Here is a 19107-nt window from a genome sequence, read left to right as displayed (position 1 = left end):
CAGTGGTATACGGTCTGATATAGCATGGGTTTCAGCCAATCAGAATTCAGGGCTCAAAACACCCAGTTTATACTGTAGTTTTTACAGTAGTGTGTTTGTGGACTGTGGTATACTGTCATTTTTGCAGAATGTGGTATACTGTAGTATTTACAATAGTGTTTTTGTAGGTAGGTAGGACTGGGGGCTTCTCCTCTTTACTATAACCTGTAGGGAACTTAATATATGCTTGGTATGTAAGATGTTAGTGCATTCATCTTAACTGTAAGTCATTCTTGAAGTGAAGTGACTTTCTCCTGTGTTGAAGTGACTTTCTCCTGTGTTCCAGCACAATGTTGCACGGAGAGCAAAACTATTTCCCCCACTTTCATGTAGAACATTTTGAAATAGTTTTGCATGATCTTTAGCTGTGATTTTTGTTTGTAAATTAAATGGATTCCTGTTCATTGTTCTGCCTGTCAGTTGTAATCTATAAACCTTCACACACTGACGGGAACACGTTTGATGACGTGTGGTTTGATCAGGCTGTTTTAAGCTGTAAAACTGGTCGAAATTGCGAAGCCTCTTTGATTGGATGCTTTTATGCGGTAAGAGTGCAGTGTTTGGTCACAATTTGTGAGATTTTGATTAATATAAGTGGTTTGGCTGATTTTGCTTTGAATTATGCGATCGCAGAATCCTGGAGGGACTGCCTAATGTCTGATGTGGGTGAATGTGTGCTTAACAGGTCACTGGCTGCAGCATGGATGAGACTGACTTCCTTCAATAGACTATGACTATTCTTCTTTAGGTCATGACTCTCGTTGGGTTATTAATATTCTGCAGTAGTTAACAACTCTAATAAATGTATAGTTTTGATGCTAAACTCTGTTCAGTTGTTGCTTTATCTTTCCTTTGTCCCTCTCCATCTTCCTGTCCTTCTTTCCCTCCATCTCCCTCTCCCCCTCCATCTCCCTGTCCTTCTTTCCCTCCATCTCCCTGACCCTCTCCATCTCCCTGTCCTTCTCTCCCTCCAACTCCCTGTCCTTCTCTCCCTCCATCTCCCTGTCCCTCTCCACCTCCATCTCCATCTCCCTGTCCTTCTTTCCCTCCATCTCCCTGTCCTTCTCTCCCTCCAACTCCCTGTCCTTCTCTCCCTCCATCTCCCTGTCCCTCTCCACCTCCATCTCCATCTCCCTGTCCTTCTCTCCCCCTCCATCTCCCTGTCCTTCTCTCCCCCTCCATCTCCCTGTCCCTCTCCCCCTCCATCTCCCTGTCCTTCTCTCCCCCTCCATCTCCCTGTCCCTCTCCCCCTCCATCTCCCTGTCCCTCTCCCCCCTCCATCTCCCTGTCCCTCTCCCCCTCCATCTCCCTGTCCCTCTCCCCCTCCTTCTTTCCCTCCATCTCCCTGTCCTTCTTTCCCTCCATCTCCCTCTCTCCCTCCTTCTTTCCCTCCATCTCCCTGTCCTTCTCTCCCCCTCCATCTCCCTGTCCTTCTCTCCCCCTCCATCTCCCTGTCCTTCTCTCCCCCTCCATCTCCCTGTCCCTCTCCCCTTCCATCTCCCTGTCCTTCTCTCCCCCTCCATCTCCCTGTCCTTCTCTCCCCCTCCATCTCCCTGTCCCTCTCCCCCCCTCCATCTCCCTGTCCTTCTCTCCCCCTCCATCTCCCTGTCCCTCTCCCCCCCTCCATCTCCCTGTCCCTCTCCCCCTCCATCTCCCTGTCCCTCTCCCCCTCCTTCTTTCCCTCCATCTCCCTGTCCTTCTTTCCCTCCATCTCCCTCTCTCCCTCCTTCTTTCCCTCCATCTCCCTGTCCTTCTTTCCCTCCATCTCCCTCTCCCCCTCCATCTCCCTGTCCCTCCATCTCCCTGTCCTTCTCTCCCTCCATCTCCCTGTCCCTCTCCATCTCCCTCTCCCCCTCCATCTCCCTGTCCCTCCATCTCCCTGTCCCCCTCCATTTCCCTGTCCCTCTCCCCCTCCATCTCCCTGTCCTTCTCTCCCTCCATCTCCCTGTCCCTCTCCCCCTCCATCTTCCTCTCCCCCTCCATCTCCCTGTCCCCCTCCATCTCCATCTCCCCCTCCCTGTCCCTCTCCCCCTCCATCTCCCTGTCCTTCTTTCCCTCCATCTCCCTGTCCCTCTCCCTCTCTCTCAGGTTGTTTAGTAGTCTTGGGGATGTCCACACCATCTCCCAGAGAGGTTTTGGTGGCACCACCTACACAGTCCGCCCGGGGAGCCGCTACCCAATCACACCTCGCCGCAGTCCCAGCCCCTCCCCCTCACCTGCCCCTGTCCTCTCACCAGACAGGTCAGAGGTCAGTCCTGGGCGGGGCTTTGGCCTTAGCTCCTCCCATCACCACCACACCATCCTCAAGTCGTCTAGCCTCAGCTTGCCTTCGGAGCCCAAGGAGGTCCGCTTCGTAATGCGGAGTGCCAGCGCTCGAACCCGTTCCCGCTCGCCCTCCCCCTCCCCCCACGCCTCCCCCTGCCCCTCCCCCGTACTGGGCTCCCCCTTGCTCGCCCTGCGGCCGTGGCGCCAACGCCCTCTAGCTCTGTGGAGTAAGTATGATGTGGGAGACTGGCTGGAGAGTGTTGGTTTGGCAGAGCATCGTGCCCGCTTCCAGGAGCATGAGATTGAGGGTTCCCACCTCCCTGCCCTCACCAAGGATGACTTCGCTGAACTAGGCGTGACACGAGTCGGGCACCGCATGAACATTGAGAGAGCACTCCGACAACTGCTGGACAACTGAACCTCTAACCCCTGATATCACTGAAGGGCTGTCACACCTGAACCCTAACCCTCTGGAGGTATTCTGGCAGCACCAGTGGCTGTAACCTGGCAACACCAGTGGCTGTAACCTGGCAACACCAGTGGCTGTAACCTGGCAACACCAGTGGCTGTAACCTGGCAACACCAGTGGCAGTATGCTTTCAGACATCTATTTTCCAAAGACAGCATCACATGGAGTTGAGCATTTAGTATTAACTTTTTATGAATATACAAGAAAATACCTCCTCCATCGAAATATCTACAATGTCGACATATTTTCCAATAATGAAACTGATGATAAATGTTTATTAGGAATAGATATATTTAAATAACATTTTGTGTTTCACAACTTTATTCTGTTTAGGGAAGGATGAGAAGTGGTGGATGAGACTTCATCGTTAACCTGTTAGTCCACTACATTACCATGTTAGTCTACTACATTACCATGTTAGTCTACTACATTACACTGTTAGTCTACTACATTACACTGTTAGTCTACTACATTACCATGTTAGTCTACTACATTACCCTGTTAGTCTACTACATTACCCTGTTAGTCTACTACATTACCGTGTCAGTCTACTACATTACAGTGTCAGTCTACTACATTATCGCGTCAGTCTACTACATTACAATGTTCGTCTATTACATTACCCTGTTAGTCTACTACATTACCCTGTTAGTCTACTACGTTACTATGTTAGTCTACCTATCTACCCTGTTATTCTACTACCTTACTATGTTAGTCTACTATATTACCATGTTAGTCCACTACACTACTCTGCTCGTCCTCTACATTACCATGCTGTCTACCCTGTTAGTGTACTACATTGCCATGTAAGTCTAACATGTTAGTCTACTACGTTAGTCTCCTGCCTTACCCTGTTTGTCTACTACATTGCTATGTTAGTCTCCTACATTACCCTGTTAGTATCTTACCCTACCCTGTTAGTCTGCTACATTACCCTATTGTCTGTTAGTCTACTACATTACCATGTTATCTACCCTGTTGGTCTTCTACATTACCCTGTTAGTCTATTACATTACCCTGTTAGTCTACCCTATTAGTCTACCATGTTAGTTTAATACATTATCCTGTTAGTCTACTACATTGCCATGTTATCTGCCCTGTTGGTCTTCTACATTACCCTGTTAGTCTATTACATTACCCTGTTAGTCTACCCTGTTAGTCTACCATGTTAGTTTAATACATTATCCTGTTAGTCTACTACATTGCCATGTTATCTGCCCTGTTAGTCTTCTACATTATCCTGTTAGTCTACTACATTACCCTGTTGTCTAACCTGTTAGTCTACTACATTGCCATGTTATCTATCATGTTAGTCTTCTACATTACCCTGTTAGTCTACTACATTACCCTGTTGTCTAACCTGTTAGGCAACTACATTACCATGTTAGTCTGCCCTGTTAGTCTACTACATTACCCCATTAGTCTACAACACTACCCTGTTAGTCTAATACATTACCCTGTTGTCTAACCTGTTTGTTTACTACATTATCATGTTAGTCTACTGCATTATCATGTTAGTATACTACATTACCCTGTTTGTCTACCAAATTACCTTGTTAGTCTGCTACATTACTATGTGTGTAAATCTTTGGCCTAAATTAGTTTATTCTGTCAGGAAGACCTCGAATGAACCTCACTAGTATACATGTTTTATATGAATTTTAAGCAATGTTGACAGGAAAGTTTCCAGTATATGTTTTCTAATATCCCTAGCTACTGGTTTGTATGGATTTTATACCTATCTGTGATGCTCTAAGGCAGAGTAAAAGGTTCAGAACAGTATTTTTACACAGAAGACGGTGCTATTTCACTAAAGCCATCTGTACAGAGCAACCCTACGCCTAAACCTAACCCTAGCACTTAACCTAAGCTTAAACCTAGCACTAAAACTAAACCTACACGTAAACCTAGCTAACACTAATGGCTTGGGATATTACCATGGTCCAAAAGCGCACGCAGGCACGCGCACACACACGTGTACCACAGATACAGGAAATTCCATAGTCACATGACAGGGTACAGGAAGTTCCAGTTAGTCCAGTAGGGAAAGGCACCAGCATGGTTCATCTGCAGTGTTTTAACATGCATTGTCATGTAAAACATTGAACCTCATAATCAAATTTGTTCAGTCTTATTTTTATCTTCCTTCCAAAATGTTTTTTTATTGTGCAGGATTGTGCCCTCGCCTGTACTGGGTTAAAATAGTACCCTCCCCCCTGTACTGGGTTAGGATGGTACCTCCCCCCTGTACTGGGTTAGGATGGTACCTCCCCCCTGTACTGGGTTAGGATGGTACCCTCCCCCCTGTACTGGGTTAGGATGGTACCTCCCCCCTGTACTGGGTTAGGATGGTACCTCCCCCCTGTACTGGGTTAGGATGGTAGCTCCCCCCTGTACTGGGTTAGGATGGTAGCTCCCCCTTGTACTGGGTTAGGATGGTAGCTCCCCCTTGTACTGGGTTAGGATGGTGCCCCCCCTGTACTGGGTTAGGATGGTGCCCCCCCTGTACTGGGTTAGGATGGTGCCTCCCCTGTACTGGGTTAGGATAGTACCCTCCCCCCTGTACTGGGTTAAGATAGTACCCTCCCCCCTGTACTGGGTTAGGATAGTACCCTCCCCCCTGTACTGGGTTAGGATAGTACCCTCCCCCCTGTACTGGGTTAGGATAGTACCCTCCCCCCTGTGCTGCGTTAGTTAGGATAGTACCCTCCCCCCTGTACTGGGTTAAGGTTAGGTTTCTGTATGTGTTGAGTGGCAGTTTTGTTTGACAGATTGTCAAGACTATACGTTTTATTCTGGTTGTGATTTAAGACTGTACATTTTATTCTGGTTGTGAAGGAGGAACTCCCATTTCTATTTGATGATTAATTAAGGTTAGATTATTATTTGTCTATAAGGCTTGTTGAGTATTTAGGTGTATTACATCGTGTTTTCTCTTTTAAGGGCCATATTCTCCTCCCTCATGACACTATCTAACCCCAACCCAATAAGGGCTTGGTGAGGGTATCCACATGTATTATTTCCAGGTGTATGTACAGTTTATTAGGTACACCCATCTAGTACCGGGTCGGACACCCATTTGTCTCCAGAACAGCCGGAATTCTTCGGGTACGGATTCGACAAGTCAGAAACGTTCCACAGGGATGTTGGTCCATGCTGACGCAATGGCATCACGCAGTTGCTGCAGATTGGATGTCGGTCCACCACCACCAGCCTGTACCGTTGACACCAGGCAGGATGGGTCCATGGACTCATGGTGTTTATGCCAAATCCTGACTCTGCCATCAGCATGGCGCAACAGGAACTGGGATTCTTCGGACCAGGCAATATTTTTTACACTTCTCAATTGTAGAAGTGGAGCCCTGTGTGGTCATCTGTTGCAATAGCCTATTTGTGAAGGATCAACGAGTTGTGTGTTCCGAGATGCCGTTCTGCACACTGCTGTTATTTGTCTGTTTGTGGTCCGCTTGCGTGATTCTTGCCATTCTCCTTCGACCTCTCTCATCAATGTGCTTTTTTTTCCCACAGGACTGCCGCTGACTGAATGTTTTGTGTTTGTCAAACCATTCTCGGTAAACCCCTAGACTGTCTCAAGTGAAAAGCCTAGGAGGTCTGCTGTTTCTGAGATACTGTTTCCGGCGTGCCTGGCACTGACGATCATTGCTTAGGTCTCTCGTTTTGCCTATTCTAACGTTCAATCAAGCAGTAACTGAATGCCTATCTGCATGCTTTATATAGCAAGCAACGGCCACGTTGTTCACTGTCTGGAGCGATCCGTTTTGGAGAACTAGGTGCTGTACCTAATAAACTGGCTGATGTATATCAAGGTGTATCATACCATTGTTTTCCTCTGTAAGTGTTCTGTTCCTCTGGGGCCTGATGACATTCTTACAGGAACACCTGAGATCTGACTAATCTTTACAGTTTATAATACAATTTACTACTGAAAATGCCCATGGTGTCTGTGTCATTGAATCTATTAATCAAAAATGTCTGTATGTACAGTCGCTAATGAAAGAATACACACCCTTTCATATTTTGCTGCCTTAAAATTTTATCTAAAAAGGGATTACATTAGATTTTTTCCCCACCAATCTACACTACCTACTCCACATGTTTCAAGTGAAAGAAAAATTATAGAAAATGTTCCAAATGAATAAAAGCATTAAAATGAATATGTATTGATGGCGTATGTCTAATATACTTTAGCCATTGTTTTTGTTAATACTTTGTGGAAGAACCTTCAGCAGCCATCATAGCTGTGAATCATTTTGAGTCAGATTCTACCAACCTATTACGGCATTTTGTAGCGACCTTAACCAAACACCTAGCAACCTTGGCAAGAGGTTTGGACATAACGGTTAAGGTTGCTTGACAGTAGCTGGACTGGGATTCGAGTCCCGGTTGGGGCTACTCCCTGAAATTGCTACATTGGTGTCAGAAGTAGGATGGCACCAGGTAGGCTATCGGTGAGGGACGTTGTATAGAGAAGCGTGGGGACACACTCTCCTGAAGGGAGGCGGTTATGTAGTGACCTTAACCCAATATAGGTTTTGACGTAATGGTTAAGGTGTTGGCTTGACAGGTGTTACTGAACCTGGGTTTGAGTCCCGGCCCGGGTCTATCCCCCGAATTTGCTATAATATACTGTCGCCATTGTTTTTGTCAAAATCGCTCAAACTTAGTACATTTGCTTGGGAATCATTGATGGACATGAATATTAGAACCTTGATTTAAGTCAGGACTGAGACTGGACCGTTCAAAAACACTCACCACATCTTGGAAACCCCTTGTGGTCTGTCTTTGGCATTGACATTTGAGTAATTGTTCCGCTGACAAATAAAACTACACCAGGATTTGGTTTTCAGAGGACTATGGATGGTTTTCCTTTAACTTTTTAGCTGGGCTTTCATATTTCTTTCTATTTTGAGGTATTGTAGTGGCAGCATCATGTTATGGGTATGCTTGTCACCGGCAAGGGCTTGGGAGTTTGTCAGGATAAAAATAAATATGAAAGGAGCAAAGCCCAGGTAAAAAAGTTAGAGGAAAACCCACTTCAGTCGTCTGAAAACCTAAACCTGGCATAGTTTTATTTTTCAGCGGGACAATAACCCACATTTTTATGGCAGACACACCAGAATGCTTCTCAAGAGGTGTTGAGTGATCCTGATTGGTCACTGTGTGGATGTGTATTAATCCATCTTTCCAATTAATACTGGGTTGTTCCGTGAAAACGTTTTTTGCTCTTTATGACAATGTTTACATATGGTGTACAAAATCTTATTTTTAAATCAAATGACTACCCAAAGGGCACTCTTTTGGTAGAATGACCCTGCTACTATTGGCAGCATGACCCTGCTACTATTGGCAGCATGACCCTGCTACTATTGGCAGAATGACCCTGCTACTATTGGCAGCATGACCCTGCTACTATTGGCAGCATGACCCTGCTACTATTGGCAGAATGACCCTGCTACTATTGGCAGCATGACCCTGCTGCTATTGGCAGCATGACCCTGCTACTATTGGCAGCATGACCCTGCTACTATTGGCAGCATGACCCTGCTACTATTGGCAGCATGACCCTGCTACTATTGGCAGCATGACCCTGCTGATATTGGCAGCATGACCCTGCTACTATTGGCAGCATGACCCTGCTACTATTGGCAGCATGACCCTGCTACTATTGGCAGCATGACCCTGCTGATATTGGCAGCATGACCCTGCTGATATTGGCAGCATGACCCTGCTACTATTGGCAGCATGACCCTGCTACTATTGGCAGCATGACCCTGCTACTATTGGCAGCATGACCCTGCTACTATTGGCAGCATGACCCTGCTGCTATTGGCAGCATGACCCTGCTACTATTGGCAGCATGACCCTGCTACTATTGGCAGCATGACCCTGCTACTATTGGCAGCATGACCCTGCTGCTATTGGCAGCATGACCCTGCTGCTATTGGCAGCATGACCCTGCTACTATTGGCAGCATGACCCTGCTACTATTGGCAGCATGACCCTGCTACTATTGGCAGAATGACCCTGCTACTATTGGCAGAATGACCCTGCTACTATTGGCAGAATGACCCTGCTGCTATTGGCAGCATGACCCTGCTGCTATTGGTAGAATGACCCTGCTACTATTGGCAGCATGACCCTGCTACTATTGGCAGCATGACCCTGCTACTATTGGCAGCATGACCCTGCTACTATTGGCAGCATGACCCTGCTACTATTGGCAGCATGACCCTGCTGCTATTGGCAGCATGACCCTGCTACTATTGGCAGCATGACCCTGCTACTATTGGCAGCATGACCCTGCTACTATTGGCAGCATGACCCTGCTACTATTGGCAGCATGACCCTGCTGCTATTGGCAGCATGACCCTGCTGCTATTGGCAGCATGACCCTGCTGCTATTGGCAGCATGACCCTGCTGCTATTGGCAGCATGACCCTGCTACTATTTGCAGCATGACCCTGCTACTATTGGCAGCATGACCCTGCTGCTATTGGCAGCATGACCCTGCTGCTATTGGCAGCATGACCCTGCTTATCTTGGCAGAATGACCCTGCTACTATTGGTAGAACGACCCTGCTACTATTGGCAGAACGACCCTGCTACTATTGGCAGAACGACCCTGCTAATCTTGGCAGAACGACCCTGCTAATTTTGGCAGAACGACCCTGCTACTATTGGCAGAACGACCCTGCTACTATTGGCAGAACGACCCTGCTACTATTGGCAGAACGACCCTGCTACTATTGGCAGAACGACCCTGCTACTATTGGCAGAACGACCCTGCTACTATTGGTAGAACGACCCTGCTAATCTTGGCAGAATGACCCTGCTACTATTGGCAGAACGACCCTGCTACTATTGGTAGAACGACCCTGCTACTATTGGTAGAACGACCCTGCTATTATTGGTAGAATGACCCTGCTACTATTGGTAGAATGACCCTGCTAATCTTGGTGTCTATTTCTGTATTGTATTTACTGGACCTGCGTATTACTGCCCCCTATCTGACGTTATTTCAGTTTTTATAATGGAAAGTAGACCATCTATATATATATATATGCGTTTCTATTAAAACGAAATGACATTATGGATTCACATGTCCCTGAGGGTTATAACAGTGTGGATAATGTGTGTCTGATCTACTTGACATGATTTTTTGTCAACTGTCGAGGGTGTCGTTTGGTAAAAACAAGTTCTCGGATGTGGTCACGTGATCAACACGTTGGAGAACAGTCTTTCTGACTATACTTTGTCTAATTCTATTGATCGAAGAAAATATAGACGCCTGCCACTTCATGGGACTGAATTGTCATTATTTCCAGAATGTCGCCACCCTGTGGATATTTATTTGTGCACTATTCTCAGGAACAAAATAACAAAATCATTATAACAAGCAAAGGTCAATTCCTAAAACATAGATGTGTTTTATATAATTTTAAATCTATTTGTGTTGTTAATCCCACCAAAGTGTCCGATTTCAAATAGGCTTTTCAGCGAAAGCACTACAAACGATTATGTTTGGTCTCCACCAAACCACAATAAGCATAGCCATTTTCCAGCAAAATATAGCCTTAACAAAAATGAGAAATAAAGATAAAATTAATTACTAACCTTGAATTATCTTCATCAAATGACATTCATAGGACTTCATGTTACACAATACATGCATGTTTTGTTTAATAAAGTTCATATTTATATTTTTTTTTTTATCTGAGTTTACATTGGCGCGTTAGATTCACTAATTACAAAAACATCAAGGGATTTTGCATAGCCACATCATTCAACAGAAATACTCATCATAAATGTAGATGATAATATGGACATGGAATTATAGATATACCTCTCCTTAATGCAACCGCTGTGTCAGATTTCAAAAAACCTTTACGGAAAAAGAAATGCATGCAATAATCTGAGACGGCGCTCAATTTAAAAACACCACAGCCGCAAAGATGGCGTCAACATAAACAAGAAATTACATGATAAATATTCCCTTACCTTTGATGATCTACATCAGAAAGCACTCCAGGAATCCCAGGTCCACAATAAATGTTTGTTTTGTTCGAAAATGTCCGTTATTTATGTCCAAATACCTTCTTTTGTTAATTCTGGTCAGCGTTATATCGGACAATAACTTCAAAAAGTGATATTACCGGTCGAAGAAACATTTCAAACTAAGTACAGAATCAATCATTAGGATGTTTTTAACATGTAGCTTCAATAAAGTTCCAACCGGAGTATTCTTTCTTGTCTTCGTGAGCAATGGAACGCAAGTGACTACCATGAGGAAAAAGTGTGATCACAAAATGGCTGCTTGATGGACAGCTGATATATTCTGCTCCCACAACAACATGGAAGCCTCATTATAATTTCTATTGATGGTTGACATCTAGTGGAACCCCTAGGCAGTGCAACATCATTCATATCTCAAGGGGATTTCATTGGGGACTCTGGTGAATACACACAAGCTCAGATTTCTGACTTCCTGTTTTGATTTCAACTCAGGATTTTGCCTGCCAATATGAGTTCTGTTATACTCACAGACATCATTCAAACAGTTTAAGAAACTTCAGAGTGGTTTCTATCCAATACTAATAATACTATGCAAATATTAGCAACTTTGACTGAGGAGCAGGCCGTTTGATATGGGCACCTTTTCATCCAAGCTACTCAATACTGCCCTTTGACTGAGGAGCAGGCCGTTTGATATGGGCACCTTTTCATCCAAGCTACTCAATACTGCCCCTGCAGCCATAAGAAGTTAATATATATATTGAGATTCTTCAAAGTAGCCACCCTTTGTCTCGATGACAGTTTTACATACTCTTGGCATTTTCTCAACCAGCTTCATGAGGAATGCTTTTCCAACAGTCTTGAAGGAGTTCCCACATATTTATTTTACCTTTATTAACTAGGCAAGTCAGTTAAGAACAAATTCTTATTTTCAATGACGGCCTAGGAATAGCAGGTTAACTGCCTGTTCAGGGGCAGAACAACAGATTTGTACCTTGTCAGCTCGGGGATTTGAACTTGCAATCTTTCGGTTACTAGTCCAACCCTCTAACCACTAGGCTACCCTGCCAAGCACTTGTTGGCTGCTTTTTCTTCACTCTCTGGTCCAACTCATCCCAAACCATCTCAATTGGATTGAGGTTGGGTGATTGTGGAGGCCAGATCATCTGATGCTAAACTTCATCACTCCTCCTTGGTCAAATAGCCCTTACACAGCTTGGAGGTGTGGGTTAGGGTTAGGGTTAGGGTTAGTGTTAGAGGGTTAGGGTTATGGGTTAGGGTTAGTGGGTTGGGGTTAGGGGTTAGGGTTAGGGTTAGGTTTTGAATATAATTGTGTTTCGTTTCAACTAGTTAGTTTTACGGTGCACAGGCCTATCTCCTGCACACTGCCCTAACCCATCTGGACAAGAGGAATACCTATGTGAGAATGCTGTTCATCGACTACAGCTCGGCATTCAACACCATAGTACCCTCCAAACTCGTCATCAAGCTCGAGACCCTGGGCCTCGACTCCGCCCTGTGCAACTGGGTACTGGACTTCCTGACGGGCCGCCCCCAGGTGGTGAGGGTAGGCAACAACATCTCCTCCCCGCTGATCCTCAACACTGGGGCCCCACAAGGGTGCGTTCTGAGCCCTCTCCTGTACTCCCTGTTCACCCACGACTGCGTGGCCACGCACGCCTCCAACTCAATCATCAAGTTTGCGGACGACACAACAGTGGTAGGCTTGATTACCAACAACGACGAGGCGGCCTACAGGGAGGAGGTGAGGGCCCTCGGAGTGTGGTGTCAGGAAAATAACCTCACACTCAACGTCAACAAAACTAAGGAGATGATTGTGGACTTCAGGAAACAGCAGAGGGAACACCCCCCTATCCACATCGATGGAACAGTAGTGGAGAGGGTAGCAAGTTTTAAGTTCCTCGGCATACACATCACAGACAAACTGAATTGGTCCACTCACACAGACAGCATTGTGAAGAAGGCGCAGCAGCGCCTCTTCAACCTCAGGAGGCTGAAGAAATTCGGCTTGTCACCAAAAGCACTCACAAACTTCTACAGATGCACAATCGAGAGCATCCTGTCGGGCTGTATCACCGCCTGGTACGGAAACTGCTCCGCCCTCAAACGTAAGGCTCTCCAGAGGGTAGTGAGGTCTGCACAACGCATCACCAGGGGCAAACTACCTGCCTTCCAGGACACCTACACCACCCGATGTCACAGGAAGGCCATAAAGATCATCAAGGACATCAACCACCCGAGCCACTGCCTGTTCACCCCGCTATCATCCAGAAGGCGAGGTCAGTACAGGTGCATCAAAGCTGGGACAGAGAGACTGAAAAACAGCTTCTATCTCAAGGCCATCAGACTGTTAAACAGCCACCACTAACATTGAGTGGCTGCTGCCAATACACTGACTCAACTCCAGCCACTTTAATAATGGGAATTGATGGGAAATGATGTAAATATATCACTAGCCACTTTAAACAATGCTACCTTATATAATGTTACTTACCCTACATTATTAATCTCATATGCATACGTATATACTGTACTCTATATCATCGACTGTATTCTTATGTAATACATGTATCACTAGCCACTTTAACTATGCCACTTTGTTTACATACTCATCTCATATGTATATACTGTACTCGATACCATCTACTGTATCTTGCCTATGCTGCTCTGTACCATCACTCATTCATATATCCTTATGTACATATTCTTTATCCCCTTACACTGTGTACAAGACAGTAGTTTTGGAATTGTTAGTTAGATTACTTGTTATTACTGCATTGTCGGAACTAGAAGCACAAGCATTTCGCTACACTCGCATTAACATCTGCTAACCATGTGTATGTGACAAATAAAATTTGATTTGATTTGATTTGTTTATCCCTCCCATTTCTGATGATCTGATATATTAGGTGTAGTACTTAAAAAGGCCCGTAGATGTCCTCCTAGGATCATGAATTAAACTGAGGTGTGGCTGTGTATATTTGTAATGAACTTTATCTGTCGAAAATGGAAATGATGAGGTTTGAGGTCTTGTGGTGGCTTACTACTGAATCTTGCTTTGGTGTGGAGGTCCTTTAAGTTTTTGTTCTTTCTAAATGCTGAAATGATTCTGTATGGTTTGAGTGGTATGTAGAGAACTGAGTGGAACTGTAGAGAAGTTGTGTTTGATTGATTGATGTAGGGATCTAATTCTATGTGAAAATGTGGTTACTAGGGGATGATAATTGTCTGTTGATTGAGTATTGATGACAAGGGAGAAGAGACAGAGGAAGTGTTTCGTTTTAGTGATTGGTGCAGATCACTCCCCATAGGGGAGTCAGGATTAGGGTAAGGGAGGGAGATAGGGATTAAGTTAGGATGAGAACCCTGGTTAGGGTAATGGTACACATTAGGGTTAGGCGTGGGGTTTGGGGTTTGGGGAAAGGTTGAGGTTAAGGTTAGGTGTGGGGTTAAGGGAAAGGTTAAGGTTAGGCATTAGGGTTAGGGGTTAGGGGGTTAGGGTTAGGTTCAATGAATGACAGACAAATCTGATGTGCACTGGCACAGGCAACCCCTTTAAAAATGGTAAGACTTGTGTAATTCATACTTTAAATGACTAAAAAAAGGCTATAAAAGAAGACCAGAATCAGACACTAAAATAGGGCTTAGGTTAAGAACCAGAGATTCTAAACTAAGAATAGAGGCCAAGTGCCAAGGTAAGAGCAGTGGTCTAGGAGGAAAGGTTCGGTATGAGGATCTAGGGGTTAAAATAGATATAGGGAGTCAGGGGTTCGGATTAGATATGGGGGTCTAGGGATATAAGGTTAGGGTTAGGAATTATGGTAAGGATTTAGGAGCTATGGGTTAAGGTCAGAATTCAGATTGGGATTACAGTAAAAAAAAAATACTTTCAACTCAGGGAGGAGAAAAAGTTGCAAATAAGTGCACTCGGTCGTAGTACGGTAAAATGGCCGTATTTTGGACCGGAAAAAATGGTGTGTGTGTGTGGGTATATGTGTAGTTGAGGCTCGATGGTCTGTGGGTCGATGAAGGTCTGTCGAAAAAAGGGCGTAGATTCTCTGGAGGGTTGGTTCCGTGATGTAGGAGTACCTGGATTAGGGAAGAAATCGCAAGGATTTAAAAGGGGCTCGAAGTGGTCCAGATTCTGGGTGTAGCATGAAGTTTAGGGGACTTTTGTTCAAAAGGAGTAGACTTCGGAGATTAAATATTCGTAGGGAGTGTAGAGTACCAGCTGGCGGCTTGGTCCAGGTGAGGTGTATCTAGGGTGTAGCATGGAGCTGGGGTCTAGTCGTTCAGCAGGAATGGTCGTTGTTGATGAAGTTCTCTTGTAGAGGTCCAGCTTGCATCTTGTCCAGGTGAAGTGTCTCCAAGAAGTGTTTCGACCCGAATGGTCCTGAGACTGAGGGATGCTCCTCTTTTGTAGGAAATAACGGGGGCGTGGTTTGCCAGGTAGGTCAATCCTATTGGTGCATGAGGTGTGCATGCGGTGTTCATGTGAGAGGTATGGCCGTGGCTCGTCCAATGAGATCGCTTTGTTTTTAGGAAGCAGCGTCTAATAATCTGTTAAGTGATGGGGAGGCCTCCATCGTTGATTCCTATGGGGAATTGTATAGGAAAAGTAGACACTTTGCTTTTGGGGTGCTGTTTGGGTTGTGGGCATCAGAGAGGTACCAGAATAGGTAAGGGCTAGAAGTCTTAGGGGTCAAGATGAGCCATACGTGGAGTTCCTGTGATGTGTAGAAGTATGATAGATCCTCCTGTGAAAAACGTGTGTTTGACCTTTGTGTCGCCATTGACTTGTGTGTTAGCGTTGGGAGCGGTCTGCTCTGGTTGAGGGTTTGGGGTTGGAAATACCCGAAGGTAAGGTTCTGTGGAAAGGTAGAGGGTAGAGTGGACATCTGTGGGTTTCTGTAGAATTTTTAGTTGGGGTTCTAGGTGACCCATAGGTCTGGTTATAGGTCTTTGAATGTGGTTGAGTTATTTTTCCCTTCGATTTTTGTGGAGTCACGTTTACTCGTGTGTAGTAAGGTGCGATGTGTAGGGAGAAGTAGTAGCCGTGGTTTTTTGGTATTTTTGTGGTGTTGGAGGGCTTGAACTTTGTTTCTTTATTGAGGGATAGTTGCAGGTAGGGTTACTAGGGGGGTGTTCCTTTTTCCTCGGGTCGAGAATGTGTTGAATATTTTTCTGTTTTGTCCGTGTGAGAGAGGTTTTATTTTGGGAAGGCCTCCGTCGTTGATTCCTATGGGGAATTGTATAGGAGAAGTAGACACTTTGCTTTTGGGGTGCTGTTTGGGTTGTGGGTGTCCGAGAGGTACCAGGTGAATTTTAAGTAAGACTAGAAGTCCTAGGGGTCAAGAGGAGCCATACGTGGAGTTCCTGTGATTTGTATAAGTATGATAGATCCTCCTGTAAAAAGTGTGTGTTTGACCTTTGTGTCACCATTGACTTGTGTGTTAGCGTTGGGAGCGGTCTGCTCTGGTAGGGGGTTTGGGGTTGGAAATACCCGAAGGTAAGGTTCTGTGGAAAGGTAGAGGGTAGAGTGGACATCTGTGGGTTTCTGTATAATTTTTAGTTGGGGTTCTAGGTGACCCATAGGTCTGGTTATAGGTCGTTGAATGTGGTTGAGTTATTTTTTCCTCCGATTTTTGTGGAGTCACGTTTACTCGTGTGTAGTAAGGTGCGATGTGTAGGGAGAAGTAGTAGCCGTGGTTTTTTGGTATTTTTGTGGTGTTGGAGGGCTTGAACTTTGTTTCTTTATTGAGGGATAGTTGCAGGTAGGGTTACTAGGGGGGGTGTTCCTTTTTCCTCGGGTCAAGAATGGTGCTGTTTATATCTTTTTAGTTGGCGCTTATAAGAGAGGTATAGCTTTGATCGCGTTCCTGTCCACTTGGGTTCCTGGAAATGCGGTAGTTTTGGCCGTTTAGCTGTGTTCAAGTCCACTTGGAGTATGGGATATATGGATCAAAAAGGCTTTTTATGCTGTTTCCAGTGATGTGTGTCCCCCGGAGTTGGTGTAACCTGTTCTTTTGGGGGTATACTCACCTGGGGGGGGGGGGGGGGGGGGGGGGTCCAGTGTTGAATATTTTGGTGTTTTGTCCGTGTGAGAGAGGTTTTATTTTGGGAAGGCCTCCGTCGTTGATTCCTATGGGGAATTGTATAGGAGAAGTAGACACTTTGCTTTTGGGGTGCTGTTTGGGTTGTGGGTGTCCGAGAGGTACCAGGTGAATTTTAAGTAAGTCTAGAAGTCCTAGGGGTCAAGAGGAGCCATACGTGGTTGCAGGTAGGGTTACTAGGGGGGTGTTCCTTTTACCCGGATCGAGAATGCTGCTGTCTTTATCTTTTCTAGTTGGCGCTTATTAGCGGAGTTTTAGCTTTGATCGCGTTCCTGTACACTTGGGTTCCCGGATATGCGGTAGAGTTGGCCGTTTTGCTGTGTTCAAGTCCACTTGGATTATGGGATGTACGGATCCGAAAAAACGTTTTGTTTATTTTTGCTCCTAAGTTGGAAATACGGTCGTCAGCGTTTCTGTGGGAGGGTAGGAGTCTGTTTCCACTGTGTCAGGGTGGTGATGTCTTGTTCTTTGGTGAAAAAGAAGGGTGGGGGTTGCCTCTTAGTTGAAAAAAAATAGAGGAGGTGATGTATATCTGAAGGTCAGGGGCTGTTTGTAGAGTTCTTGGTCTTTTGATGAAAAAATCTTGGTTTTGAGGGTGGAGAAGGCTTGGGGTAGGTGGTTCTGGAGTTCTTCATCGTTCTAGTTGTATCTCAGGAGAAAAAGTGTGTTGGTGGAGGTTTCAGGAGTGATGTCCTTCAGAGATTTGGTAGAGTTATTTTAGGTTGTATTAAATCTAATGATTATTTTTAACCTGTTCACCATCAAACCATTTCCCAATGGAGTATACTGGGCGTAAAGAGTTAGGCTCCAAGTTGCCTCTTTTTCTGGGTGGCAGTGCAGAAGTCAATGTGGTGAGAGATTCATTCAACCATAGTGTTGTTAAATATGAACATAAACGCAATATTGTGCATTTAAATGGTTTTATTGTTTTGTTAAAGGAAAGGAAAAACCTAAAAGAGGAAGTGCCAAACTAAAACCAAACAAACCATAAATATATAGAGAGTAAAAATAAAATATGAATAAAAACATTTTCTTCTCCATCCATTTTCCTGTCTGTTAAAACCCATTTTCTAAAACCTCTCGTTCAGGCCATTTGGCGTTATTGTCTGTAGGTGCTGGATCCACTCCCGTTCTACCCTCCTTCGCTGCCCACAGGTCCAGCCTATATGTGACTGTAACCCTGATATGGTAAGGTGAGTGATGGGGTGCTCCTGGAAGTGGGTTATGAGTTCCGTTTGTAGGTGTGCCCTTTTAATGTTATACAGGTGTTGTTTGAGTCTGGTTTCTATGGTGTGTTTGGTTTCTCCAATGTATTGTTTATTGCAAAGTGTACATGTAATGATATAAATGGTGTTATGTGTGTTCAATGAATAGGATTCTTGTACTGGTGCTGATGTGTGGCTGTGTATATTTGTAATGAACTTTATCTGTCGAAAATGGAAATGATGAGGTTTGAGGTCTGTATGGTTTGAGTGGTATGTAAGTGTGCTGAACTGTAGAGAAGTTGTGTTTGATTGATTGATGTAGGGATCTAATTCTATGTGAAAATGTGGTTACTAGGGGGATGATAATTGTCTGTTGATTGAGTATTGATGACAAGGGAGGAGAGACAGAGGAAGTGTTTCGATTTAGTGATTGGTGAAGATCACTTTCCATAGGGGAGTCAGGATTAGGGTAAGGGAGGGAGATAGGATGAGAACCCTGGTTAGGGTAATGGTACACATTAGGGTTAGGCGTGGGGTTTGGGGAAAGGTTGAGGTTAAGGTTAGGCATGGGGTTAAGGGAAAGGTTAAGGTTAGGCGTGGGGTTAAGGGAAAGGTTAAGGTTAGGCGTGAGGTTTGGGAAGAGGTTAAGATTAAGCGTGGGGTTTGGGGAAAGGTTAAGGTTAGGTGTGGGGTTAAGGGAAAGGTTAAGGTTAGGCGTTGGGTTAGGGGAAGGTTAAGGTTAGGCGTGAGGTTTGGGAAGAGGGTTAGGGTTAGAGGGTTAGGGTTAGGGTTAGGGGTTAGGGGTTAGGGGTTAGGGTTAGAGGGTTAGGGTTAGGGTTAGGGGTTAGGGTTAGGGTTAGAGGGTTAGGGGTTAGGGTTAGGGTTAGGGTTAGGTTCAATAAGGAGCAGACGAATCTGATGTGCACTGGCACAGGCAACCCCTTTAGAATAAATGGTTAGA

The 19107-nt window shown here is 45.1% G+C and overlaps 1 protein-coding gene across 4 annotated transcripts in view; it reads left to right on the top strand.

The window, feature by feature from the left end:
• LOC110515076 (SH3 and multiple ankyrin repeat domains protein 3) overlaps positions 1-6727 on the top strand; it is a 119422-nt gene extending 112695 nt beyond the window's left edge. For 3 of the 4 annotated variants that reach the window (XM_036972729.1, XM_036972728.1, XM_036972731.1), the window contains 2 exons: positions 2128-3818; positions 3920-6727. In XM_036972729.1, coding sequence (XP_036828624.1) covers positions 2128-2722 — 595 coding nt within the window. In that variant the 3' untranslated portion in view covers positions 2723-3818; positions 3920-6727. Of the gene's footprint in view, positions 1-2127; positions 3819-3919 lie in introns of those variants that run through there. The other variant, XM_036972732.1, reaches the window with a different exon arrangement.
• Positions 6728-19107: the final 12380 nt, after the last annotated feature.

Source organism: Oncorhynchus mykiss, unplaced genomic scaffold (assembly GCF_013265735.2).
Source record: "Oncorhynchus mykiss isolate Arlee unplaced genomic scaffold, USDA_OmykA_1.1 un_scaffold_191, whole genome shotgun sequence".
NCBI classification, from domain to species: Eukaryota; Metazoa; Chordata; class Actinopteri; order Salmoniformes; family Salmonidae; genus Oncorhynchus; species Oncorhynchus mykiss.
This window is presented reverse-complemented; position numbering and strand designations above follow the sequence as displayed.